The sequence below is a fragment of the Nelumbo lutea genome, chromosome 5 (genome assembly GCF_056320005.1).
Source record: "Nelumbo lutea isolate HS-2025 chromosome 5, American lotus-T2T, whole genome shotgun sequence".
Lineage (NCBI taxonomy): Eukaryota > Viridiplantae > Streptophyta > Magnoliopsida > Proteales > Nelumbonaceae > Nelumbo > Nelumbo lutea.
In genome coordinates this window covers 60,976,223-60,998,960 of record NC_142688.1, presented here as the reverse complement: position 1 = coordinate 60,998,960, position 22,738 = coordinate 60,976,223, and the positions used below count along the sequence as shown (strand labels likewise).

General features: G+C 39.1%; 1 protein-coding gene across 5 annotated transcripts in view; it reads left to right on the top strand.

The window, feature by feature from the left end:
- LOC148852676 (prolyl 4-hydroxylase 1) overlaps positions 1 to 22,738 on the top strand; it is a 92,458-nt gene that overhangs the window by 5,167 nt on the left and 64,553 nt on the right. For all 5 annotated transcript variants that reach the window (XR_016099147.1, XM_088944332.1, XM_088944331.1 and 2 more), the window contains one exon: positions 13,652 to 13,710. Coding sequence is in view for 4 of the 5 variants with exons in the window: in XM_088944332.1 (XP_088800458.1) it covers positions 13,652 to 13,710 (59 nt within the window). In the remaining variant the exon portion in view is untranslated. The remainder of the gene's footprint in view (positions 1 to 13,651; positions 13,711 to 22,738) is intronic.

Below are 22,738 nucleotides of genomic sequence, written 5' to 3'. Positions count from 1 at the left end.
AAATTAGATATACGAACAAATACTTTAAAAACAAGAGGTTTTAAAATAAGGACTAAGAATATATTCAATGAAATTTAATAATAATAGGAGAGGAACTTAGGAAGAACTTAGTCTTAGAAACCAAGAGACATTTTTTCCTTGGATGCCTCATCACAAAGGTACAAACTAAGCTTTGTTGCAGTTTGGGTAATCCCAGGGCCTCAGATATTGGAGGTGTGTCAAGAGATTATAATGTGTAGAGAGACTGGGCCGAATGGGCCCTAGCACTTTTCTTTTATTAAGTAATGTTTTGTTTATGGGCCTGCTAACTTCTTTTTTGTATCTTTTAAGTGATTGATGAGCTGGCTGCCCACTTAAGGGCAAAGTTGTAATTGATCTTAGTTAAGTTAGATTAAATAAAGTTTATTGAGAGAGGGGAGAGGATTATCGAACTCTCTTCTCCTTTCTCTTCTTATCCATCTTCTTCTTTTCTGCTGTAATCATCCTTTTCTTCCTTTTTTATTGCTGTAATCAGAATTTAATCATTAGACTTGAAGGACAGATTTACATCTTGGCATCAAAGCAGTTCTTCCTCCTTTTTTTGTTTTTCTTTCTTTTCCCATTCTCCCTTCGATTGGAAGAGTGTATGGAGACATAAGTTTCTGATTAATTAGACGACTGTTTTTCTAGTTGGTAGTGGGTTTGGAGAGTTAGTATCTGGTTGTAAATAGCCAAGAAGTGAAGCTGTTGTTTTTCTGCACAAAACCCTAGCCGACTAGAAAGATTTCAAGTTATAGGTTAAGGAGAAGGGTTGGGTGTGGCGCTCAATGCTTGGGGGGGTTCCTTTTGATCTCCGAAAGTGGGCAGTTGAGGTTTGGAGAAGTTTGGAAAGCTCTGGTAGGAGTGGCTACTTCTTTCTCCTAGGCAGTTGGGTGTAGTGAAACCCTAGATTTTGAACATTGAGGTATTGGATTGACCTTGTTAGGTCCACTGTTACAACATCCAACCCTTTAAGCAACACCTCATCGTCTACATTTGCTCACTCGGGTATTCGTGCTTATGCAAATCATGATATTGTTTCAGGTAATCATAACATCCATTGGACTATTGATTATGGTGCATCGAACATATGACCAACATATCTAACCTCTTTTGTTCATATCAGCTCCTCTTTGGTAGAGAGAAGATATCCCTTTCTGATGGGTCTCTTGCTCCCATCTCTGGAAAAGGAGATTTCAAAGCCTCTGACACCCTTGTTTTATCCTCTGCTTTTTATGTCCCCAACCTTAATACCAATGTTTTATTTGTTTGTATCCTGACTAAATCCATGATTTGTAGCATAACTTTCTTTCCTACTCATTGTATTTTTTAGGACTTGAAATCTTAGAGGATGATTGGGAGTGGCCATGAGGTGAATCGAATATACTCGCTAGATACACTTGATAGAAGTCTTGGACCACCTAATGGAGTAGCTTTGGAATCTGTTTTATCAGAGTCTATTGATAGAGTCATGTTATGCCATTTACGTTTTGGTCATTTACCTTTTTTTGCTTTGAGTCATTTGTTTCCCGACATGTTTAAGGGAATATCTCCATCGTGTCTTCATCGTGAGTCATGTGAACTTGCGAAACATTGTAGACATCCTTATTCAGTGAATAATAAAATATCTGTTTCTCTTTTCCATATTGTGCACTTTGATGTGTAAGGGCCATTCATTTATCTACTATGGGGGGTCACAAGTATTTTATTTTTTTTATTGATGATTTCTCTCGCTATACATGAATTTACCTTATGAGACTTCAGGATGAAGTACCAACTATTGTGCAAAAGTTTCATGAACTTATTTTTACCCAATTTAACATTCAGATCAAAATACTTTGATTTGATAATGCTAAGGAATATTTTGAGAAGAATCTTTCATCATTCTACTTTGATGCCTTTGGTGTTATTCATCACGCTGAAATTCTGGAAGGATAGTTGGTGTAGTAGCAGACCTTTAGCTGAGTGTTTTCCTTAGTTGTACCAGCTTGCAGAAAATCAGGATGTATTGGTGGCTGAATGCTATGAACTGAGAGATAACATCCTTGCTTGGACCCCCTACTTCAGAAGACAATTCCAAGATTGGGAAATAGACCAAGTGGTTGAGCTGTTTTAGCTGCTGTCTATCCAGTTCTTAAACCAGTGGAAAGAAGATACTTGGACCTGGAACTGGTCTGTAGATGGGTTGTTCTCAGTTAGCTCTTTTGCCAGAAGCTTAATAGTAGGAGATAGAGCTGAGGTTCCCACTGATAAGATCTAGAATCCGTTTCCCCCTCAAAAGTAAATGCCTTGGTTTAGGCTATAGTGCTGGATAAAAGCCTCTCAAAACAGAACCTGGTTAGAAGAGGAGTGATGTGGCTCATTGTGACACTAGCAAGTGCACTAGCCGTTTAAGTAGTAAAGAGGTGAATAGAGTATCGTTCCATGGGGATTTAGGAAACAACTACTAATACTAAATTGGCCAATTCTTATTTGATTAACAACACATCATAACTCTATTCAAAAATTAAAATCCTAAGCTAAAATCTAACTAAAAAGCATTGGCTCAAATACCTTCTATTCAAGTTAAAAGAGTAAGCAAGAAAATCTAATTTCATGATTCAGCAAACAAACTACTCAACTCATTCGAATAGGCCATGATTCAGCCTTGGTTTGGTGAAACCCCAAGGTCATGAACAACATTTTTCAAGAGCATGTTCATCCTATGCATGAATGATGATCCTTATATCTCTATCAAGGATCTAATCATTTATGCATGCATTAATTCAAACACATCAAGGGCATCAATTCAAATCTGAATTGATCACCCACTGAACTGTGCAAGTTATTTCTAACATTGCATGCAATTCAGTTCTCGAATAGTAGATCTGAATTCCTAGAGTCTCTCAAGCACTCTAGAAATTCCAAGCATTAGATCAAATCGGCCAACATGAGAATTGAAGGTCTGAATTCTTTCTCAAGCAATTTAGATCTTACAAATCTCAGAACTGAGATTTCAGATCTAAGTTTGTGAGAGATAAAATCGGCCAATCTGATCTAGAATTCACACCCTATTCAAGAAACAATAAGAAGAGATATGGTCTATTCGAATGATAAAGAAATTTGATAACACAATCTGAAATTTTACAGCATTGATTACAACAACAAAGAATGAAAGAGAGGAAGAGAAAATTAAATAAATAGAAGCAGAATTCGAACTCAATAAAATAAAGACTAAGTAGAAATAGAACAAATGATCTCTCAATCAAAATTTCCCCAAATTCGAACTCACCTTCTTCTCTTCTTCCTTGCTTGAATCTCTTCAGCCCTTCTCCTTCTTGCGCCTAGCTCATTCTTCTCTCTTCTTCCCTTCAAGGAATTCGAACCCCAAAGGAATAGAGAGCCATGAACTTGGGCAAAATGAACACCTCTCCCCCCTCTAGAGGCCTCCTTATATAGGCTTTCAAGGAAGCTCTAGCCTCTTCTTGAAGCCTCTAGAATTAGGTGCATTAGACCCCTCTTGAACCTTCTACAATGCTCCCTCCTTCTCTTCAAGAATCCTCAAGAAGTTACCGCCCCTAGCTCCTTTTGGGCTGCAACTTAGCTTAGTTTTGAGCATATTTTGGTTGCACTCTAGGCTGTTCTTGGGCTGAAATGGGCCTCTTCTTTATTGGGCCGAATTTTCCTTCTTGCTAGGCTCTTTCTTTGGGTTTTTCCCAAAGAGTGTACGTTGCACTACTTGGGCCGAATGATACTCCTTTGCTCTTATGGTTGGGCCGGGCTGAATTTGATTAAAATTGGGCTTTCTTTTCTTGCTTTTTGCCTTCTTTTTCTTGAGTTGGTTGCCCTTGAAATCTTTCTTGCAATCAAGCTAAAATAGGGTGAAATTCAATTAAACTGACATAAAACTAAATTATGTGCTCATCAAATACCCCCACACTTAAGCTTTTGCTTGTCCTCAAGCAAATACATCAGTAATAAACTGAACATTCCCCCCTTTCACTATTTACCGGGTGAATTTTTAGGAGGAAAATGCATTGAGTGGTCTGGAACTTTGTAAGTGGTATGCTCCTATTCTTATAAACTACCATTTAACACATGCATAAGAGCCAAGGAAAAGAAGAAAATGAGTTTCTCCAAGTTCCAGCTTTCACTCCTATTCAATATATTGATCAGCTCCTTGATTGTCAAAATTAATAATCACTTTAAACTATATTTCAAATCTGTAACTACACCTCATTGAGAGTTCAACTTCATTTTGCCCTTTTGAACCTCAGCCGTCACTACATTTTCTTTGTCACTTTTTTCTAGGGGAGAGTGCATTTTATGCTCCATCTCACCCTTTTCTCCCGCTTTTAGTGTGAGTGCATTTTATGTTCCATCTCACACTTCTCTCTTCTCTCTCTCTCTCTCTCTCTCTCTCTCTCTCTTTTTTTTGAATTTGGTGTGAGTGCATTTTATGCTCCATCTCACACTGGTCACAAGCTTGAGGCAGATAGCAAGACTCATGTTTTAAGCTGCTAGTTTTACTATTTAGCTTAGAATAGCGGAGTCAATTTGTTCTTCGTCCCTTTTGCATTTGTTGAATCTCATGCATCAGCAATTCAGATGTGACCTAGCTCGACTGACCATTAATGATACAATCAAGAGCTTTCATAAACATGGAGGTAGTTAGGGCTAGTCATGCTGAAAGACATATTCAACTCCCCTTTTTCTCATGCACGTACTAAGTTGGGTCAGTCACAAGAATAAAATCTTAACACATACATTGGTCTCCCTCAACTCATTGTATTCCTTCTTATAAATCACCTAATATATAGCAATGAACTTGGGGGTTCCAGTCTACTTGGTTATGTCATTGCCTGCATATGTGTGTGTTGGGGTGAATGAGGTGCATGGTTCCAGCCCCCACACCCTAGCCTCAGGCTTTACTCCTCCACACTTAAGATGAACATTGTCCTCAATGTTCCTAGTGTTAGGGAATCATAATAAAACCAACAAGAGTAATACCAAGGAAAGAGAAGGGTGTATAGAGGACTCCCTTGGACATTAAAATGGATATTTTGGTGGGAAGCCTATTATGCTAGAAATGAATTCAAACTTGAGAGAGATTTTTATTTTTCTAACTAACATCCTAAAAATAATCAAGAAAAAATGCTTTAACCTGGTCATGAGCAAGCATTATTAGTCCAGAGGATCACTGGTTGTCGAGATAAAGAGTGGATGGAGGGGGAACAATACCGCCCACCAAATATGGTTTCAGGCGCTGGCCATTTACTTTAAATGTGCCTTGAACCGGGTGGGTGATTTCTATGGCCCCATGGGGGAAAACCTGTGTAATGGTAAAGGGTCCAAACCACCTGGATCTCAGCTTGCCTGGGAACAAGCGGAGACGGGAATTATATAACAATACTTGCTGGCCTACATGAAAGTCTTGTCTCAGCAAGTACTTGTCATGCCACATTTTAATTCTATCTTTATAAACCTTGGCATTTTCATAGGTGGCAAGTCTGAAATCATCCATCTCATTCAATTGCAATCGTCTCTTAGCCCCAGTGGCCTGAATGTCAAAATTTAAGAATTTAAGAGCCCAATAGGCCTTATGCTCTAACTCGACTGGTAAATGACATGCTTTACCAAAGACCAATCTGTATGGGGGACATGCCAATGGGTGTCTTATATGCAGTTCTATATGCCCATAATGCATCATTTAATTTGATGGACAAATCTTTTCTGGCAGATGCTACGGTCTTTTCCAGAATTCTTTTGAGCTCCCTGTTGGCCAACTCCACTTGGCCACTAGTTTGAGGGTGATAGGGGGTAGCCAATTTATGTTTAATTCCATATTTCAGCATTAATCGCTCAAAGTGGCTGTTGCAGAAGTGAGTTGCCCTGTCACTAATTATAGCCCGAGGAGTGCCAAATCGGGTGAAGAGCTTTTTCAGGAAATGTACTACCCTCCTAGAGTCATTTGTGGGTAAAGCCATGGCTTCCACCCATTAAGATACAAAATCAACAGCAACGAGGATGTACTTATTCCCAAGACTTTGGGAAGGGTCCCATGAAATCTATACCCCAAACATCAAAGATTTCACAGATCAATATATTGGAAAGGGGCATTTCATTTTGTCGGGAAACGTTTCCCGATGTTTGGCATTTGTCACGTGTGGACACATACCTATGTGCATCTTTGAACAGTGTTGGCCAATAAAAATCTGATTGCAAAACCTTGGCTGCAATGCGACTAGCTCCAAAATGTCCTCTTGCTTCTTTATCATGGCAAAATTGGAGTACCGACTCCATCTCCTCCTTGGGGACACATCTCCTTATGATTGGATCTGCACACAATTTGTACAAAAGGGGTTCCTCCCATAAATAGTATTTTACATCAGAAAGGAATTTCTTTTTCTGTTGATATGAAAGGTTAGGAGGAATGACTTGTGTAGCTAGATAATTTGCAAAATCAGCATACCAAGGAGATGAGTATTCCTGAATTGAGTACAACTGTTCATCCGGAAATTCTTCTCGAATGTTGTTGGTTATCTCCTCTTTTGAGCTTACCTTGTCCAACCGGGAGAGATGATCAACAGGCAGTTTTGCAGCACCCTTCGTGTCTCTAATCTCAATGTCAAATTCTTGCAATAATAGGATCCATCTGATCAGTCTTGGTTTTGAGTTTTTCTTGGTCAGCAAGTGCCTCAATGCCGAGTGGTCTGTGTACACAATAACCTTGGATAGAATTAGATATGAACGAAACTTATCAAGTGCAAAGATTACCGCTAGTAGCTCCTTTTCGGTTGTGGTGTAATTTAGTTGAGCTCCATTCAAGGTTCTGCGAGCATAGTAAATCGGTTGAAAATGTTTGTTCACTCTTTCCCCATGGGGCCATAGAGATCACCCACTCGGTTCAAGGCACATTTAAAGTAAATGGTCAGCGCCTGAAACCATATTTGGTGGGCGGCACTGTACCCCCTCCATCCACTCTTTATCTCGACAACCAGTGACGCTCTAGACTAATAATGCTTGCTCATGAACAGGTTAAGGCAATTTTTCTTGTTGATTATTTTTAGGTTGTTAGTTAGAAAAATAAAATCTCTCTCAAGTTTGAATTAATTTCTAACAGAAGAGGCTTCTTACGAAAAGATCCATTACACAATTTAATATCCAGGGAGTCCTTTATACACCCTTCTCTTTCCTTGGTATTATTGTTGTTGGTTTTATTGTGATTTCTTAACACTAGGAACATTGAGGACAATGTTCATCTTAAGTGTGGGGGAGTAAAGCCTGAGGATAGGGTGTGGGGGTTGGAACCATGCACCTTATTCACCCCAACACACACATATGCAGGCAATGACATAACCAAGTAGACTGGAACCCCCCAAGTTCATTGCTATATATTAGGTGATTTTTAAGAAGGAATACAATGAGTCGAGGGAGACCAATGTATGTGTTAAGTTTTTATTCTTGTGACTAACCCAACTTAGTACATGCATGAGGAAAAGAGGAGCTGAATATGTCTTTCAGCATGACTAGCCCTAACTATCTCCATGTGTACCCTAACTATCTCCATGTGTATGAAAGCTCTTGATTGTATCATTAATGGTCAGTCGAGCTAGGTCACATCTGAATTGCTGATGCATGAGATTCAACAAATGCAAAAGGGACAAAGCCCAAATTGACTCCGCTATTCTAAGCTAAATAGTAAAACTACCAGCTTAGAATATGAGTCTTGCTATCTGCCTCAAGCCTGTGACCAGTGTGAGATGGAGCATAAAATGCATTCACCAAATTCAAAAAAAAAAAGAGAGGAGAAAAGCGTGAAATGGAACATAAAATGCACTCACACTAAAAGCGGGAGAAAAGGGTGAGATGGAGCATATGATCTGAAGCACCTGAATCTATTTCCCAAGAAGGTCTAGTATTACCTGGGACAAAATCATGATAAGCAGTAGCTCTTGTACCTATATGAGCAAGGGCTGAATTAGGCTATTGAGCTGATGTAGGCTGAGCTGAATTACTAAATTCATTTTCTAGCTAAGTCAAAGCAGCTCGGATTGTAGCTAAGGTATCTAGAGGAGTGCCTCTTGTGCATGATGAAGTTGTACTATCAATGTTGACAGCCATATTAGCATTCCCTTTCTTATTTTTGAGCTTTGTTGGAACTAGATGATGGTGCAACTTTCAACAGGTATCCTTAGTATGTTTAGGTTTCTTGCAGTGTTCACATACTAAGTCCTTCTTAGCTTCCTTCTCCTTATCCACCCAGATTTAGGTCTAACTGCTACCAAGGCTGATTCGGAGGGCTGTTTCTGCAACATAACCTTTCTCCTAGTTTCTTCACTATGCACTAGGGAATAGGCTTGTGATAAAGTCTCACTATCTCTTGTAACTGTTGTTTCACAATGTCATATTCAAAGTTCAGACCAGCTAGGAACTCAAAAAATCTGTTAGTTTCAACATGCTTTCTATATGCTTGTGTATCTTTTTGACTCTCCCACTCAATTGTTTCAAGATGGTCAATTTCACGCCACGAGGATTTTTAGGTTGAAAAGTAAATAGAGACCTGCTTTTCTCCTTGCTTCAGATTTTTAACCTCACATTTTAGTTCATAATCCCTAGCAACATTAAGAGGTTGAGAGTAAGTTTCCTCCATAACATCTCATATTTCCTTAGCTGTTTTGGACCATAAGTAGTTTCGGCTGATGTGTGGCTGCATAGAGTTGCACAGCCATGTCATCACCAAAAAATTTTCTTGGACCCACCTAGCATAAGTAGGGTCCTCCTTGGAGGGTTCCTTCATATCCCCTAGCAAGAAGTTCAATTTTCCTCTACCCCCAATAGCCATCATGGCTGATTGGGCCCATTCCAAATAGTTTGATCCATCAAACTTAACAGTTGTAAGCTGAAAGGTGTTTTCAGTCATGTTACCTGAACTACCAGTCCCAAAAGCACCTTCACCTTGGTTCTTGTACTCCATTCTAAGTTAAGAAGAGGCTTTAAACTACTTTGACAAGAAAAAAACTGTATTTCAAGGCTGATAACAACCGACCTAGGACAATGATTTTGTAGTTAGATAACAGTCAACTACTGTCCTAGGATTGATATCAGTCCTGGACTGATTGATATTGGTCCTGAGATTTTCTATCCGTACCTCTCTGAATGAATAACAAAGTCCTTTTGAGTATCAATCTCAAGAAATGGTACTTACTTTATGAAGAAAAAAGGCCAGAAAACTGATTGCTACCTTTAATCTTCAAACTTGATCAATCGATCGATTACTGTCAGCACCTTCAGCACCTTGAATCTTGATCAAAGAACCAAAAAAACTGATTGGCACCTCCAATCTTGATCAAGAATCGATCTTGATCACTCAATTCCTACCTGATTACAAGAAGTTTTCTCCAATCTTAGGACAACTGCTAAAGCCTTCTTGCAACCTCCAAAAATAAGCCGAAATAAGGATCTTTCTGAACTTTCATCCTTAAACAATTCTCATGTGGTTGGCTGAATTAAATCCACATGAGAAACCCTAGATCTAAGGCTTTGATACTGACTTGAAAGAAGAAGAAGAAGAAGAAGAAGAAGAACTGTTTACTATATTACAGGTTTGAAGAGAAGGAAAGGGAGAGAGAGAGAGAGAAAAAGAGTGAAGAGAGGAGAAAAGAAAGAAGGGGTTCAGTGGTGAATGATCTGCTGCCCCATACACTCCTTTATTTATTATTTATAGCTTTTAGGATCCTTACAAGAATACGAAATAAACAAAAATTAGAAACAATAAGGCCAGCCATCCCAACTTAACAAAAATTAGAAACTAAAGAAATTAGAACTACTAAAAAGAAATTAGAAACTACTAATAAAAGAAATTATAAACAACTAGGTGTGGGTATGAAACCACACACAATAGAGCCTGAGTGTGGGTATGGGAACCCCACACTCGTGGCTAACCAACATGATATGACATCCTTGTATTGGTTTGTAGGTATCATAGCTGAAGAGGCAAGAAAGGCTTCCCAATGGCAAGATAAACATTCACATGCTAATTGTTACTTCGTGGCATCCATCGATGCATCAATTAAAAAGCAACGTGAGAGAATATCAGATGTGAGGATAAATATTTAAAAAAGTGGAGTAGCAGGGGTGAATATGGATGAAAGGGAGGTAGCTAAGTGTGTTGGTTTAATGGGGTGCTTGATTATAGATTGACCAATGAAGTACTTAGGTCTACCCCTAGGAGCCAACTTGGTAGACTCTAGCTTTTGGAATTTGGTCCTAGAAAGGTTCACCAAGCACTTACCAGTGTGGAAGAGGAACTATATTTCTTTAAGGAGTAGAATTACATTAATAAAATCCACCTTACTAACCTTCCATTTTATTACTTGTCCATTTTCAAAATTCCACAAGGTGTGGCTAAAAGGATAGGAAAAATAATGAGAGACTTCTTGTGGGAACCCGGGAAAGGTAAGAATGATCATTTGGTTAAGTGGGAACTTGTGTGTAGAGGTAAGAAGCAGGGTGGGTTGGGAATAGGGTAGACAGGGTTGAAAAATACAGCCTTGTTGTGAAGGTGGCTATGGAAGTTTCCAAGGGATAGGGATAAGTTATGGAGTAGGGTGATAGTAAGCATTGATATTTGATGGATAACGGTTTGGATGCAACCCTTTTTGCTTGGGCTACGAGATCTTCACTGTGGAAAGCAATTTGTTGTATCATACATTCTTTCCTTAATTGGATTAGATATGATGCTTGTTTTGGAGATAAGACTTCGCTTTGGGAACATGTTTGGGTGGGAGACTCCCCTTTGAAGGACTGTTTTCCTTCCTTGTTCCCACTCTATACTTACAAATGGTACCCAATGTCTAGATTCATCTGGTCTTACTTTTCTTTGTCCCTTAATGGGTTGAATTGGAATCTGGGGTTACGAAGGGGTGTAAAGGACCATGAACTTCCTAATGCCATCTGTTTGCTTCGTTGTTGGATGGGGTATTCTTGGATCCTTCTATACTTTGGATGATTGTATTGGGACTCCTAATTCTTCTGGGGTGTTCTCTTGTGCTTCGTTCTTTAAGGTCCTTACCTCCCATCCCTCCTTGTAGGCCTTTCTGGCTATGTATCGAGCAATCCTATCCCTCCCAAAATTGGGAGCTTTCTGTTGGGAAGTTTTCCATGGAAAAATTAACTCTCTTGATTTGCTACAAAAAAGAAGGCCTAACTGCTGTCTATCTCCAAATTGGTGTACTCTTTGCAAGGCTTTTGTTGAGAGCTGCTTCTACTTACTAATATTTTGTCCATTTGTGACTTGTCTATGGAAATGGTTCTTCTCTCTAGTTATGTGCAGTGGACAACCCTATGAGAGTGGCTGAGCTTTTCTCCCTAACAATATTTCAGTGGCCGAAACAGAGATCAGGAATTTTGTGGAGATGCACTTGTGCTGCTATCCTATGGGCTATGTGGGAAGAAAGAAATACAAGAATCATCAAAGAAGCAGGAGAGAAGTTTGGAGGCTTTGTTTGAATGCATATCAGTGGTGGTAGGGCATTGGGTGAAGACCATGGAGGTCCTTTCTTTGTGCTCAGTTAATGATATTTTAAGGAGTTAGAAGGAGATAGAAGATTGTTCAGTGACTAAGATAAAGGAGTGCGAAGAATGGTCACCTCTGCAAGAAAGCTTTATAAAATTAAGTTTAAACAGCAGCAGCATGGGGAACCTGGGTCATTCAGGTGTGTGTGTATGTGCGTGTGTGTGTGTGTGGGGGGGGGTTGTTCAGGAACGAGGACAGTCATGTACTAGCCTAATTATCAGGGCCAATTTGAATAGGAGATTCGTTGAGGGCAGAAATCATGGCTATAATGGAAGGTGTGAAGACTGAAAGAATTAAATGTACAGAATTTGGTAATAGAAGGGTTATGGAGGAAATATGTTCTGGGCTAAGTTGTAATTAATTGAATAGGGGGAAGTTTAAGCTTCTTTAATTTTAATGAAATTTCTGTCACATGCAACACCCCCCCTCCCCCCCCCCCCCAAAAAAAAAAAAAAAAAAAAGAAAAAAACAAAAGAAGAAGAAGATAAATGAGAGAAGAGGGAGTGATTTGGAATCTGCTAAGATGGTGGAGAGTATGGAGGAGATGATGGATGCAGAGAGTGATGTAGGGAAGCTTGGAAGGGGATATACTGACAAAAGCATTAAGAATTGAGGAAGGGGCAGGAGGGTAAAAATCAAGCAATTTAATTTTGGTCTTGGTTTGATTTTATGGGTATGGTGTCAATTTTGACAGATAGAATTCCAGTTTATGTTTACTTTGGTTGGCATTCCACTTTTTGATCAGAGTGGGGGATGTTTTAAATTTGTATATTGTTGGTATAAGTATCTTTCTTTTAATATGCAATACATGATTCTTTCTTCCAGGTTGTGGTAACATTCTGTTAATAGGAATACATCAGTGTCATTTACAATATAATTATTGTCTCCCTTTGGCATACTAACATGTTTCATATTTATTACATTCATCTAGTAAATGTTTGGCATCGATGCTGCAGATACTGCTGATGTATGGGTTGGAAGCACCTTTTTCTGAGAAAACAGTGTCTTTTTTTTTGTTTGGAAACATTGCTGCCAGGTAGGACGTTTCCTGGAGCAACAGCAACACCTGTCTGGTACCAGTGCTCCATATCTGTTTTCAGCACTAGTACCCATTATAGGAAGTCTACGTCACTGACACATCATGTCCTCGTTGGCAACAACGAGCTCCAATCTGAGAAAATGTCGAATTCGGCGTTGCTCCAAACCACGCCTTCTCGATTTCCAAGGCATGGCTTGGAGCACCATTTTTTATGGAAAAACGGTTCCAAACATATTGACGCTTCCTGGAGCACCGTTTTTTCCAACATGGCACTGATGTGTCACCGTTTTTTGGAGCAACGGCATCGATGCCAAACAGACGCCTAGTTACTAAGAACCCATCCTTTATGTCTAGAAATCAAGTTTCCTTTGTCTGGTAGAGTGCATGTGAGTCAAATTAATGGCTATCTTCGATTGTCTAGAGGTTGGTCTGATTCTTATTATTGCTTAGATTTTAAGTATTTTGAACTATTATTCATGTGGACAAAATTGAATTTTATATGGAAAGTTCTTCACCTTGTTAGCTTAAGTGTAGACATGTTTTTACAGCGCACTCTATAATGTAGGTATTATTTGAGGGACCCAAGTTTCATTTGTGGAATCTATATAGCCTTTATGGAGGGCTCTTGTTGTTTTTCATTTGTTCTATCTTGAAGTATGTAAATACATTCTTCCATCTATTTATTATTATTTTATTATTATTATTATTACTACTTTTTTCTTTTTTGTTTGTTTAACATATTTTGACATCATAATTTTGTATAGCAGTCTAAAACTTTGAAAAATTATTTCTAAAAAGCAATTTTGATTTTGTTTTATTTGCTTTACTGTGTACAATGTTTTAAGCGATCCATAATCAGAACAATCCTTTTCTATTCATAGATGTTTATGGATGCTTAAATATTTACATAAACATGCAACAGTATTATTCCAAAATCTATTTCTGAAGAATTGGAGGTTAACATCCAATATATTCAGTTAATTTGGAATTTGCTTGACTTTTATTTGTTTGAACTCTGAATCCTCATTGACTTTCAGTTTCAGGCATATCACATTGGGTGGATGACAAAGATGCAGAAGTTTTACGTCTTGGATTTGTATGTTCTAGTTCCTATGGTTTTTACCTACCTACCATTCATTCCTGTCTGTCATTGAGCATCTCCTGATTGAGAAACTATTATATTGCACTGTAAATGTGGTAAAAAGTTTCCAATTTTCTGCTTGACTAAAATAGCTAATTCGATATTTGTTTCTTCTATTTTGTATTTAATGATAAAATCTATTAGCTCTGAATAAGTATTGGTTTTTTCACAAGTAATTGGATATAATCTATTTGCTTATAGAAGAAGTTTTGTGGATTAATTTTTGATAGAAATTACAAACAAATCTATAGGTCTTTGTCGTTGATCCTTAGAAACATGTATCCTATCCTTTTCCTTTTCTCCCTTGTTAGACATGTCTTGGTAATGGGTATTCATTTAGTTTGTGGTCTGATTTTTTAGGTGATGATTTCATTGAGGCTGAAGTGTCTAATATTCTATTCAAACCTTAACCTGATTTTGCCCCTCCTAGGTCTGAAGATTGATGATATTGCTTGATTGCTTTTACCTTTGGCACTTTGAATGAGGTCAACCACAATCCACCATGTTTGACCATTGATTTTGGCCTCTATTTCCTTTATTGGTTTTCTTGCCTAAATCCTTTTCCCAATCCATTATCTCTATTTTTTTCTGGAAATATTGTCTCTTATCTGCAATTCTGCATAAAGAAGGTAGGACAAAACTTGACTTTTGTGGAGGATTTGGTTACAATGGATTGTTTCTTGCATTTACATTAGATGAGGGAATCCCCAAGAAAAATATCCAATTGTAGATTGATGGGTGTTAAGACACCCGGTTCATTTAGAATCAAAATAGGTTTAAAGATGAACCAGGGAGAAAAGGGGAAAGAACAAAGCTCTCTCAACAGTGCCATGAAGGTAATGAGTGATCCCATGGACCGTAGATAGATGAAAATTGCACAAAGCAGACTGGTGTTTCTTCTGCAAATCCAATGGTGAGGATTGCTTCCACCTGTTTTTATCTTGCTTTGTTGCTAGAACTATTTGGTTTTGGATATTTGCCCTTTTTAGTTGCAGGTGGTTGCTGCCAGCAGAAGTCTCTCAGTTGTTTGAACCCTCAATCCTTGGTCGGCAATTAAAGAGGAAGATTAATGTGGAGGTGCATTAGGGCAGCTTCTTTATGGACTATTTTGGAGGAAAGGAACACTAGAATCTTCCACAATAAGGAGAGAAGCCTTTCTGGGTTGAAGGACTGCATATTGATAAGGGCAATACACTGGTTGAGAACAACAAACTTATCCCAACTTTTTTCCTTTGATGACTTTTGGAGGAACTGGTCAACAGTGGCCAGCACTTCATCCTCAAAACAGAGTTATGTTGCAGTTTGGGCCCCTCCTGAGGATTTTATTAAACTAAAATTTGATGGGAGCAGCCAAGGTAACCTTGGCCCCTTTGGTATAGGAGTCTTGAGAGATAAGGACCGCAATGTTTTAGCATCACTGTGGGAAGAAAGAAATTCACAATTTTTTTTTTAGATAAGGAAAGAACTCTGGAAGACCTATTAGACCTAATACTTTTAAGGGCTGCCCACTGGCTAAAATCTATGGAATTGTTTACAGACTTTCCTATGGCTGACCTGTTAAGAAACTGGAAAGAGATAGCTACCTCTACTCTGTGTAAGAAGACTCTTAGTTCCTCATGGTCCCCTCCTCCCTCTGGATTTATAAAATTGAATTTTGATGGTAGTAGTTTAAGGAAACCAGGGCCCTCTGGGATTGGGGGAGTATTCAGGAATGAGGAAGGGATTGTTATTGCTTTGTTCTCAGGCCCTGTTGGAGAAGGAGACTCACTTAGGGCTGAGATCCTTGCAGCTCTGGAAGGAATTCAAAGAGCAATGGAACTAAATATCAGTTGTTTGATCCTGGAAGGTGATTCAAAGGTGGTGATTAGTTGGTTGAAGAAAGAGGATAGTGGTTTGTGGAGCTATAACAATGAAAAGAAAAAATTCTTATGGCTGTGTAGGGACATTGAGATACAATACAGCTGGGTGAAGAGGACCGCTAATTCATTTGCAGATGGGTTGGCCAAGCAAGGGGTGAATAGGGAGTCTATCTTTTGGGCTAATTTTTAATTTCCTTTCATTGTATTTTGTTGATGGGGAGCTAAGACATTTTATCTCCCCCTTTTGTATCTAAAGCTTCACAAATCTTTACATAATTAATAAAGTTTTTGTTATTGATCCAAAAAAAAAATGTTTTAGCATTATTCTCAGGCCCAGTTGGTTTAGGAGACTTTACCAAAGCAGAGCTACTAGCTGCTGTACAAGGGATTCAGCTAGCCAGTCAACTTGGTCTAGAAAGGCTAATAATTGGAGGAGATTCCCAGGTTGTTATGGGATGGTTGCTGGATCTGGATTCAACTGTCTGGGGTTTAAGAGATCTTAAGAAGGTGGTTTGGTTAACAAGGAATGTGATAGTGAAGATCCAATGGGTAAGAAGATTGTCAAATGAGATGGCTGATTCTCTTGCAAAATAAGGGGTTAACAGGCATTCTCTGTTCTGGGCAGCTTTGTAATTGTGTATAATCTCTCTTCTAGTGGGTTACTTGTATTTTCATGTAGTTCTGTTATTTTCTTAAGAGTGATGCTGTACCTTGAGCCTCTCTCTGGGTTTATTTGTAATAGATCAATCCTTTGATTAATGAATTATTTTTCAATTGTCAAGAAAAAAAAAACATTGGACACAGCAGACACAGACTGATCGACAACTTGGACAGCATGAGTCATCCTAAGGTAAATAAAACAGCCAACAAGTTGGCAATATAGAGAGGGATCCTGCAGTGGTTCATTATCATAAGGGGGATATTAATATTTAAGTCCATAGGAGTATTGACTTGTTTGGTGCCATTAACATGAGCAAGTCAAATCAGATCCAATGTATATTTTCGTTCATTCACAAAGTGTTCATGGGAAGAGTGAGACAGAATGTCTTTCCAGATTTATTCTGCAATACTAGTTCACTTCTCTTATCTCTGAAATGAAGGAAGCTTTCATGAAGACAGTGGGCAATATCTCTTATTATTTAAGGCTTTTAGAACAAGTTTGGTAGGCTATTTTGTTAATTCTGACCTAGAGAAGGAGGAGGAGGTGTTGAAGTGGGTTGCTTCTGGGTGGCAAACAAAGGGAAAAAAATTAAGGTTAGGAAACTCAATACAGGTTTCTTACTCTTTATTTTGAGCAGCTTGGAGAAGGCCAATGAAGTTTTGAACTGGGAAATCATTCAAGTGAGATCACCAAAGTTGAGGTTGGGCAGGTGTACTAGTTGGTGTGATTTGGGAGTTTAGGGCTAGAGGTCTTGTATGGATTAATGTTTTTTGTATCCCTCTTCATATATGGTATTTGTAGACATTCCATGATGTGGGGCATGCGTGTGGGAGATTTAGAAAAACTGACCCTTGCACAAACAGGTGGAAAAATCTGATAATGGCATGGATACTGGTTGAAGTTGATGAGATTCACTCAATCATGATGTCGTGGGAGAATGTTTCGATCTAAGAATAGCGGTTGAGGGTTGCTTCCCTTGGTAGTGGCTCACAAATTTTGCAGCTGTAGAGGTTGGAAATCAGTGGTAAATGAACAATCAAGAGGTGTTAGGGAGGAAGTTGAAAGGTCAGGGGGTGGAGTTTCAGAGGTTGAAGACAAGGGTATTTTGGGAGATAAACATTATTTTAAGAATGAGAACAGTGGCTGAATTGATGAACTTGTGGGGACTGGTGTTATCTCCTAGGAATAAAAAATATCTGTGTTTCTGGACCCCAGGTCTTTAATTTATATGGGGCTGAGCCGGCTCTTGGTTTTGAAGTTGGGCTTGGGTTAACCTATTTTGACTTCAACTAAATTTGAAACAGGTAAATTTTATGGGTTAGAAAAGGGGTCAGCTGAGAAGTTGTAAGAAGATGATATTGAGAGGTGATCGAAAATGATAAGCTGGTAATTGTGGCGATGTCTGGAACCACCAAGAAAAAGGTAGGAACTAAAGATTAGAAGGACACATTGAATGCAAGGAAACAATTGGAAAAATCTACTGTTGGGGTTTTGGAAAGCAAAAGCATAGAAGTGAGAGGTAGGGGGAATTTCATTTGTATATCACAAAATGCAACTACAAAGATCATGAATTGAACAAGGAAGCAAGAAGCAAGAAGGTGAATAAAGTTATCAACCAAAGAAAAGAGGCAAGAAAAACGATAATGTCTAATAGAGTTGGGGAGACCATAGGTTCTTTGGATGGAGTTAATTGAGGAGTGACACTAAACAGGGTTGGGCTTAAAGACATTGGAGTGGAGATGGAACTACTTGAAGACATTTTAGAAAATTGTAACTCGATCGATAATTTCTATTACCAACCATAGAGGTGAGTTTGTTTATTTCAAAAGAATAACTTTTTGAGTTTGGTGCTAGGAGAAATGATAGTCTAGGAACTCATAAGTACTAACTACTAAACTTAGATTGAGGGGCTTAGATAAAATGATGTAAAGTTAGAAAGAACATTAATAGAAAGTGAAGTTGAAAAAGTGGGTGAGAATCTGGGAAGGTTTGGATTGGCCGAAAATGTCCGAGGAGAATTAGAGGTGGCTTGAAAGAAAGTTTGAGATGGAGGAAATTAGGGTAGCAATCTTTTCAATGGATAGATCTAAAGCACCAAGACTTGATGGATTCACCATGGCTTTTTACCAGGATTGCTAGGAGATACTAAAGCAAGATATCATTAAAGTCTTCAATGAATTTTTCCATAGGGGGTGATAAATTTGGGGATGAACTCAACCTTTATTGCTTTGGTCCCAAAGAATGTGGGAGCAAGTTAACCAAGAGACTTTAGGCCCATCAGTTTGGTTAATAGCTTGTATAAGATAATTGCTAAGGTCCTGTCAAGAAGAATTAGAGAGGTGCTTCTGGATCTAATTTCATAGAATCAAGGAGCTTTTGTGGGAAATAGATAGATTTTGGTTGTGGATCAAATTTTAATTACCAATGAATGTGTGGAGGATTTGAGGAGAACAAGGAAGAAAGGGATTGTGTGCAAGTTGGGCCTAGAGACGGCCCATGACATGGTTGATTGGTCTTTTCTGATGTAAGTGTTGGATTGCTTTGGCTCTAGGAGAAATGGTGCAAATGGATACTAGGTTGTATTGAGACTTGTCATTATTCCATCCTAGTGAGTGGAACTATAGTGGATCATTTTTCAACTATTAGGGGAATTAGACAAGGGGACCCCCTCTCTCATTTTCTTTTTACCTTGATTGCAGAAGTGTTGGAGAGGTTAATTGAGAGAGCAGAATCTAAAAGTCTTGTGAGGGGGTGGAGGGTTGGAAAAGATAGTATACCTGTTACCCACTTACAGTTTGCTGATGATACAATTTTGTTTTGTGAGGGGGAGGATGTGAGATGGGCTAGAAATTTGAAATTGGTGATCCAAGTATTTGAGCAAATGTCAAATATGAAGGTGAATTTTGATAAGAGTTGTGTGGTGGGGATTAATATGGAAGAGAGAACTATAAGGGAAAGGGCTGATGGTTTGGGGTATGTGGTATTTCAATGGTCTATGAATTATTTGGGGATGCCCCTAGGGGATAGCCCGAGGAAAGAGAGTTTTTGGTGCCCTGTAATTGATAGATTTCAAAAGAAGTTAGCCTCTTGGAAGAAGAATTACTTATCTCTGGGTGGTAGAAGCACATTGGTTAAGTCCACATTGGCTAGTTTGCCTGTGTATTACCTATCAGTTTTTAGAATTCTGTGAAGATAAGTAGAATTTTGGAAAAGTTGATGAAGCACTTCTTGTGGGAACTAGGGGAGGAGAGGAAGGATCATAGGGTAAACTGGGAATTGGTTTCTAAAAGTAGGGCTGGTGGAGGGTTAGGATTAGGTAACATTCGAAAGAAAGATGAAGCTTTGTTAGGAAAATGACTATGGAGGTTGGAAGGTGAGAGGGGGAAGTTGTGGACTAGGGTAATTTTGATTATTCATGGTTGGGCAGAGGATGGCTGGGACACCAGGTCTTTGTTAAGGTCAATTGGAGCATCTTCTTGGAAATCCATACATGCCATTCTACCTTCTTTTGTGCAATACATCAGGTATATGACCTTTGCTCTGGGAATCATGTAAAATTTTGGGAGCACATTTAGGTGGGTGATTTACCTTCAACAAACCAATTTCCTTCCCTATTTTCACTTTCCCGGTATAAAGGCAAGGTTGTGTCTAGTTTTCTGGTTCCTTCTCAGTCTAACTTTGGGTTTGATTGGGATCTGGGGCTTAGGAGAGGCCTAAGGGATTTCGAAGCTGAAAATGTAATGAATCTGATTCAGATCTTAAATGGGGTGGTGTTGGATCACTCTGAGAGGGATAAGAGACTACGGACTCTAGCTCCCTCCTGGACATTCTCTTGTGCTTCCTTCTTTAAGTCCCTCTTGCATGCAATTAGTAACCTTGCACAAAATTTTCTAGTAAAGTTTTGGGTGAGCTGATTCCTCTGAGGATTGGCTTTCTGTTGGGAAACCTTCTTTGAAAGATGCAACACCAGTGAGTTACTCCAAAGAAAAAGGCCTTTTTTGGTGCTTGTCTCTGAGTTGGTGCATTCTTTGCATGTCTAATGGTGGAAGCTCCTACCATTTATTAATTTCTTGCCCTTTTGCTTCTGTAATTTGGGACTGGTTTCTTTCTCTATTTGGTTGCAGGTGGACTCCTTCGTCCAACATTCAAAGCTTGTTTAGCTCTTCGTTCCTTAGATGGCCAAAGAAAAGGGGAAGGATTACGCGGAGATGTGTAAGGGCTGCTACTTGCTGGACTCTATGGGAGGAAAGGAATTCTGAAAAGGAAAGAAGTGAATAATGTATTATTGAAGTAAAAAAAGTTAGGTTGGTGCACTAGCCAAAATTTGTGGAGCAGTTGGAGCTGTTTGGTGATGTTTCTACGGATAAGTTGCTGAACAGCTGGGCGAAGGTGGCTAATTTTGCTCATGCTCGATTTTCTGTTTCTCCTGTGTGGTCACCACTTGGCAGTGGATTTATAAAGCTAAATTTTGATGGAAGTAGTGAGGGCAGTCTAGGTCCTTCAGGTGTAGGAGGTGTCTTCAGAGATGAGGACGGGAAGGTGATTTCAATGTATTCAGGTTCCATTGGGGTTGGGGACTCTCTTAAAGCTGAGATCTATGCTGTACTGGAGGGTATTAGAAAGAGTTAGGAACTGAATATACCGAAGTTAATTGTTTCAAGGGGACTCAAAGTTGGTGTTAAGCTGGTTAGAGAAGGAAAGCAGACTTTGGAGTTTTGCTAATGAAAGAAGGGAAATCAAATGGCTAACTAGGGGGCTGGACATCCAATTTCAGTGGGGAAAAAGAACAGCAAATGTGTTTGCAGATGCTTTGGCAAAGTAGGGGGTAGGAAGGGATCAAAGAGTTAAGCCATTTTAGCTCTCTCTGGATTGCTGTATCTAATTTTTTTATGAATCTAATGAATTTCTGTTATAAAAAAAAAAAGAAAAAGTGAGTGAGAAAAATTGAAGGAAATTGATTTGTTTACAATTGAAGAAATTGGAATTAAATTAACAAACAATAGTAGTGGGTTTGAAACTGAATTCGGTGTGGTTCAAGTTGATGAAGAAGAAGCTAGATTAGGATGTTCTGGAAGATAAGGAAGGCAGGAGGAATGGTCATAACGATCCTGAAACAGGGAAAAGGGAGGAAGTAAGGACAATAATGGTAGAGGAGAGGTCCCAGGTTCAGTATGTTCCAAAGTGATAAAGGAAGTAGTGTTTTTGTTTTTTTTTTTCCTTTTCTTTTTGTTCTTGGCTGTTTCCCCCTCAGGTTGCTGGGTATTTGGCATAAGTTGAGAATTTCTCTCTTTGTTTTTTCTTGAAGTGGGGTTGGTTTTTGTGAAGTTTGTTATTTGGAAGATTGTTTTTTGAAGACTTAGGTGCTTCATTTTGGTAGTTTGTTGGCTCTTTCAGTGATCAGAATAAGGAATAAGGTGAGGCCACTGTTACAATGACAAAGGAAGAAGGAAAAGTCACCATCACTTTTTTTTTTGTTTTAATAACCGATGATTTTATTAAAGCAAATGAAAATGTATAAGTTACATGCATCGGTAGGAGAGATAAAAGCTTTATCTCCCTAATCAAATTTCCTTACAACTGTGCCCCAAAAAATATCCTCCCTCCCCACCTCTTGCATGGCTAATACATCTACCATACTGTAAAGACTATTAGAACAGACCAACAGAAAGCAGTTAATCAGTTTTACAAGAGGAGGCCACATCAGCACAACTATTCGTCCACTTGCAACAGCTGTAACAAAAAGAATTCAAAGACTGTAAACAGTATAAGTAGTGAAGCACAAAGAGAAATAAGACAGTAATTCTTTCGGCATTACTCTCTTTCTCTCTCTCTCTCTCTCTCTCTCTCTCCTTCCAACGAATTCAGGAGGTTGGCTCCCTCGAAGAGCCCTGAGTTAGGCAGGTTCCTAACAAGTTGGTATCGGAGCTAGCATGACCAACACAAGAAACACATCAGTAGACACCCGAGTGGATCAGATGGAGGTAGAGATCCATCGAATGTCTTCAGATCTCAAAGAAATGAAGGAAGGTTTCACTACTCTCCTCAATCGGTTGGAGTAGGTGGCAACGAACAACGATAGAGGAAGCCAAGAAGAGCACAACAATGAAAACAACCGCAGAACAGGACCGGCGGAAACGAGAGCAGCCAAAATTGATTTCCCCATCTTCTCAAGTGGCGACCCAACTCCCTGGATTCTCAGAGCCGAATGGTACTTCGATTACCATGAGACACATGGGCAAGACAGGGTAGCTCTGGCTTCTGCGCATCTTGAAGGGGAAGCTATCCTCTGGTTTCAATGGTACCGATGGGGGCACCCTCGTCAAACTTGGGCTGACTTCAATGATGCCATGACTATCCGTTTTGGATCGTCTGGGTTCGAAGATCACGATGAGAGTTTGGCAAAGCTACGACAGGTGGGATCAGTTAAAGATTACCAGATGGAGTTTGAAAAGCTGGCCGTGAG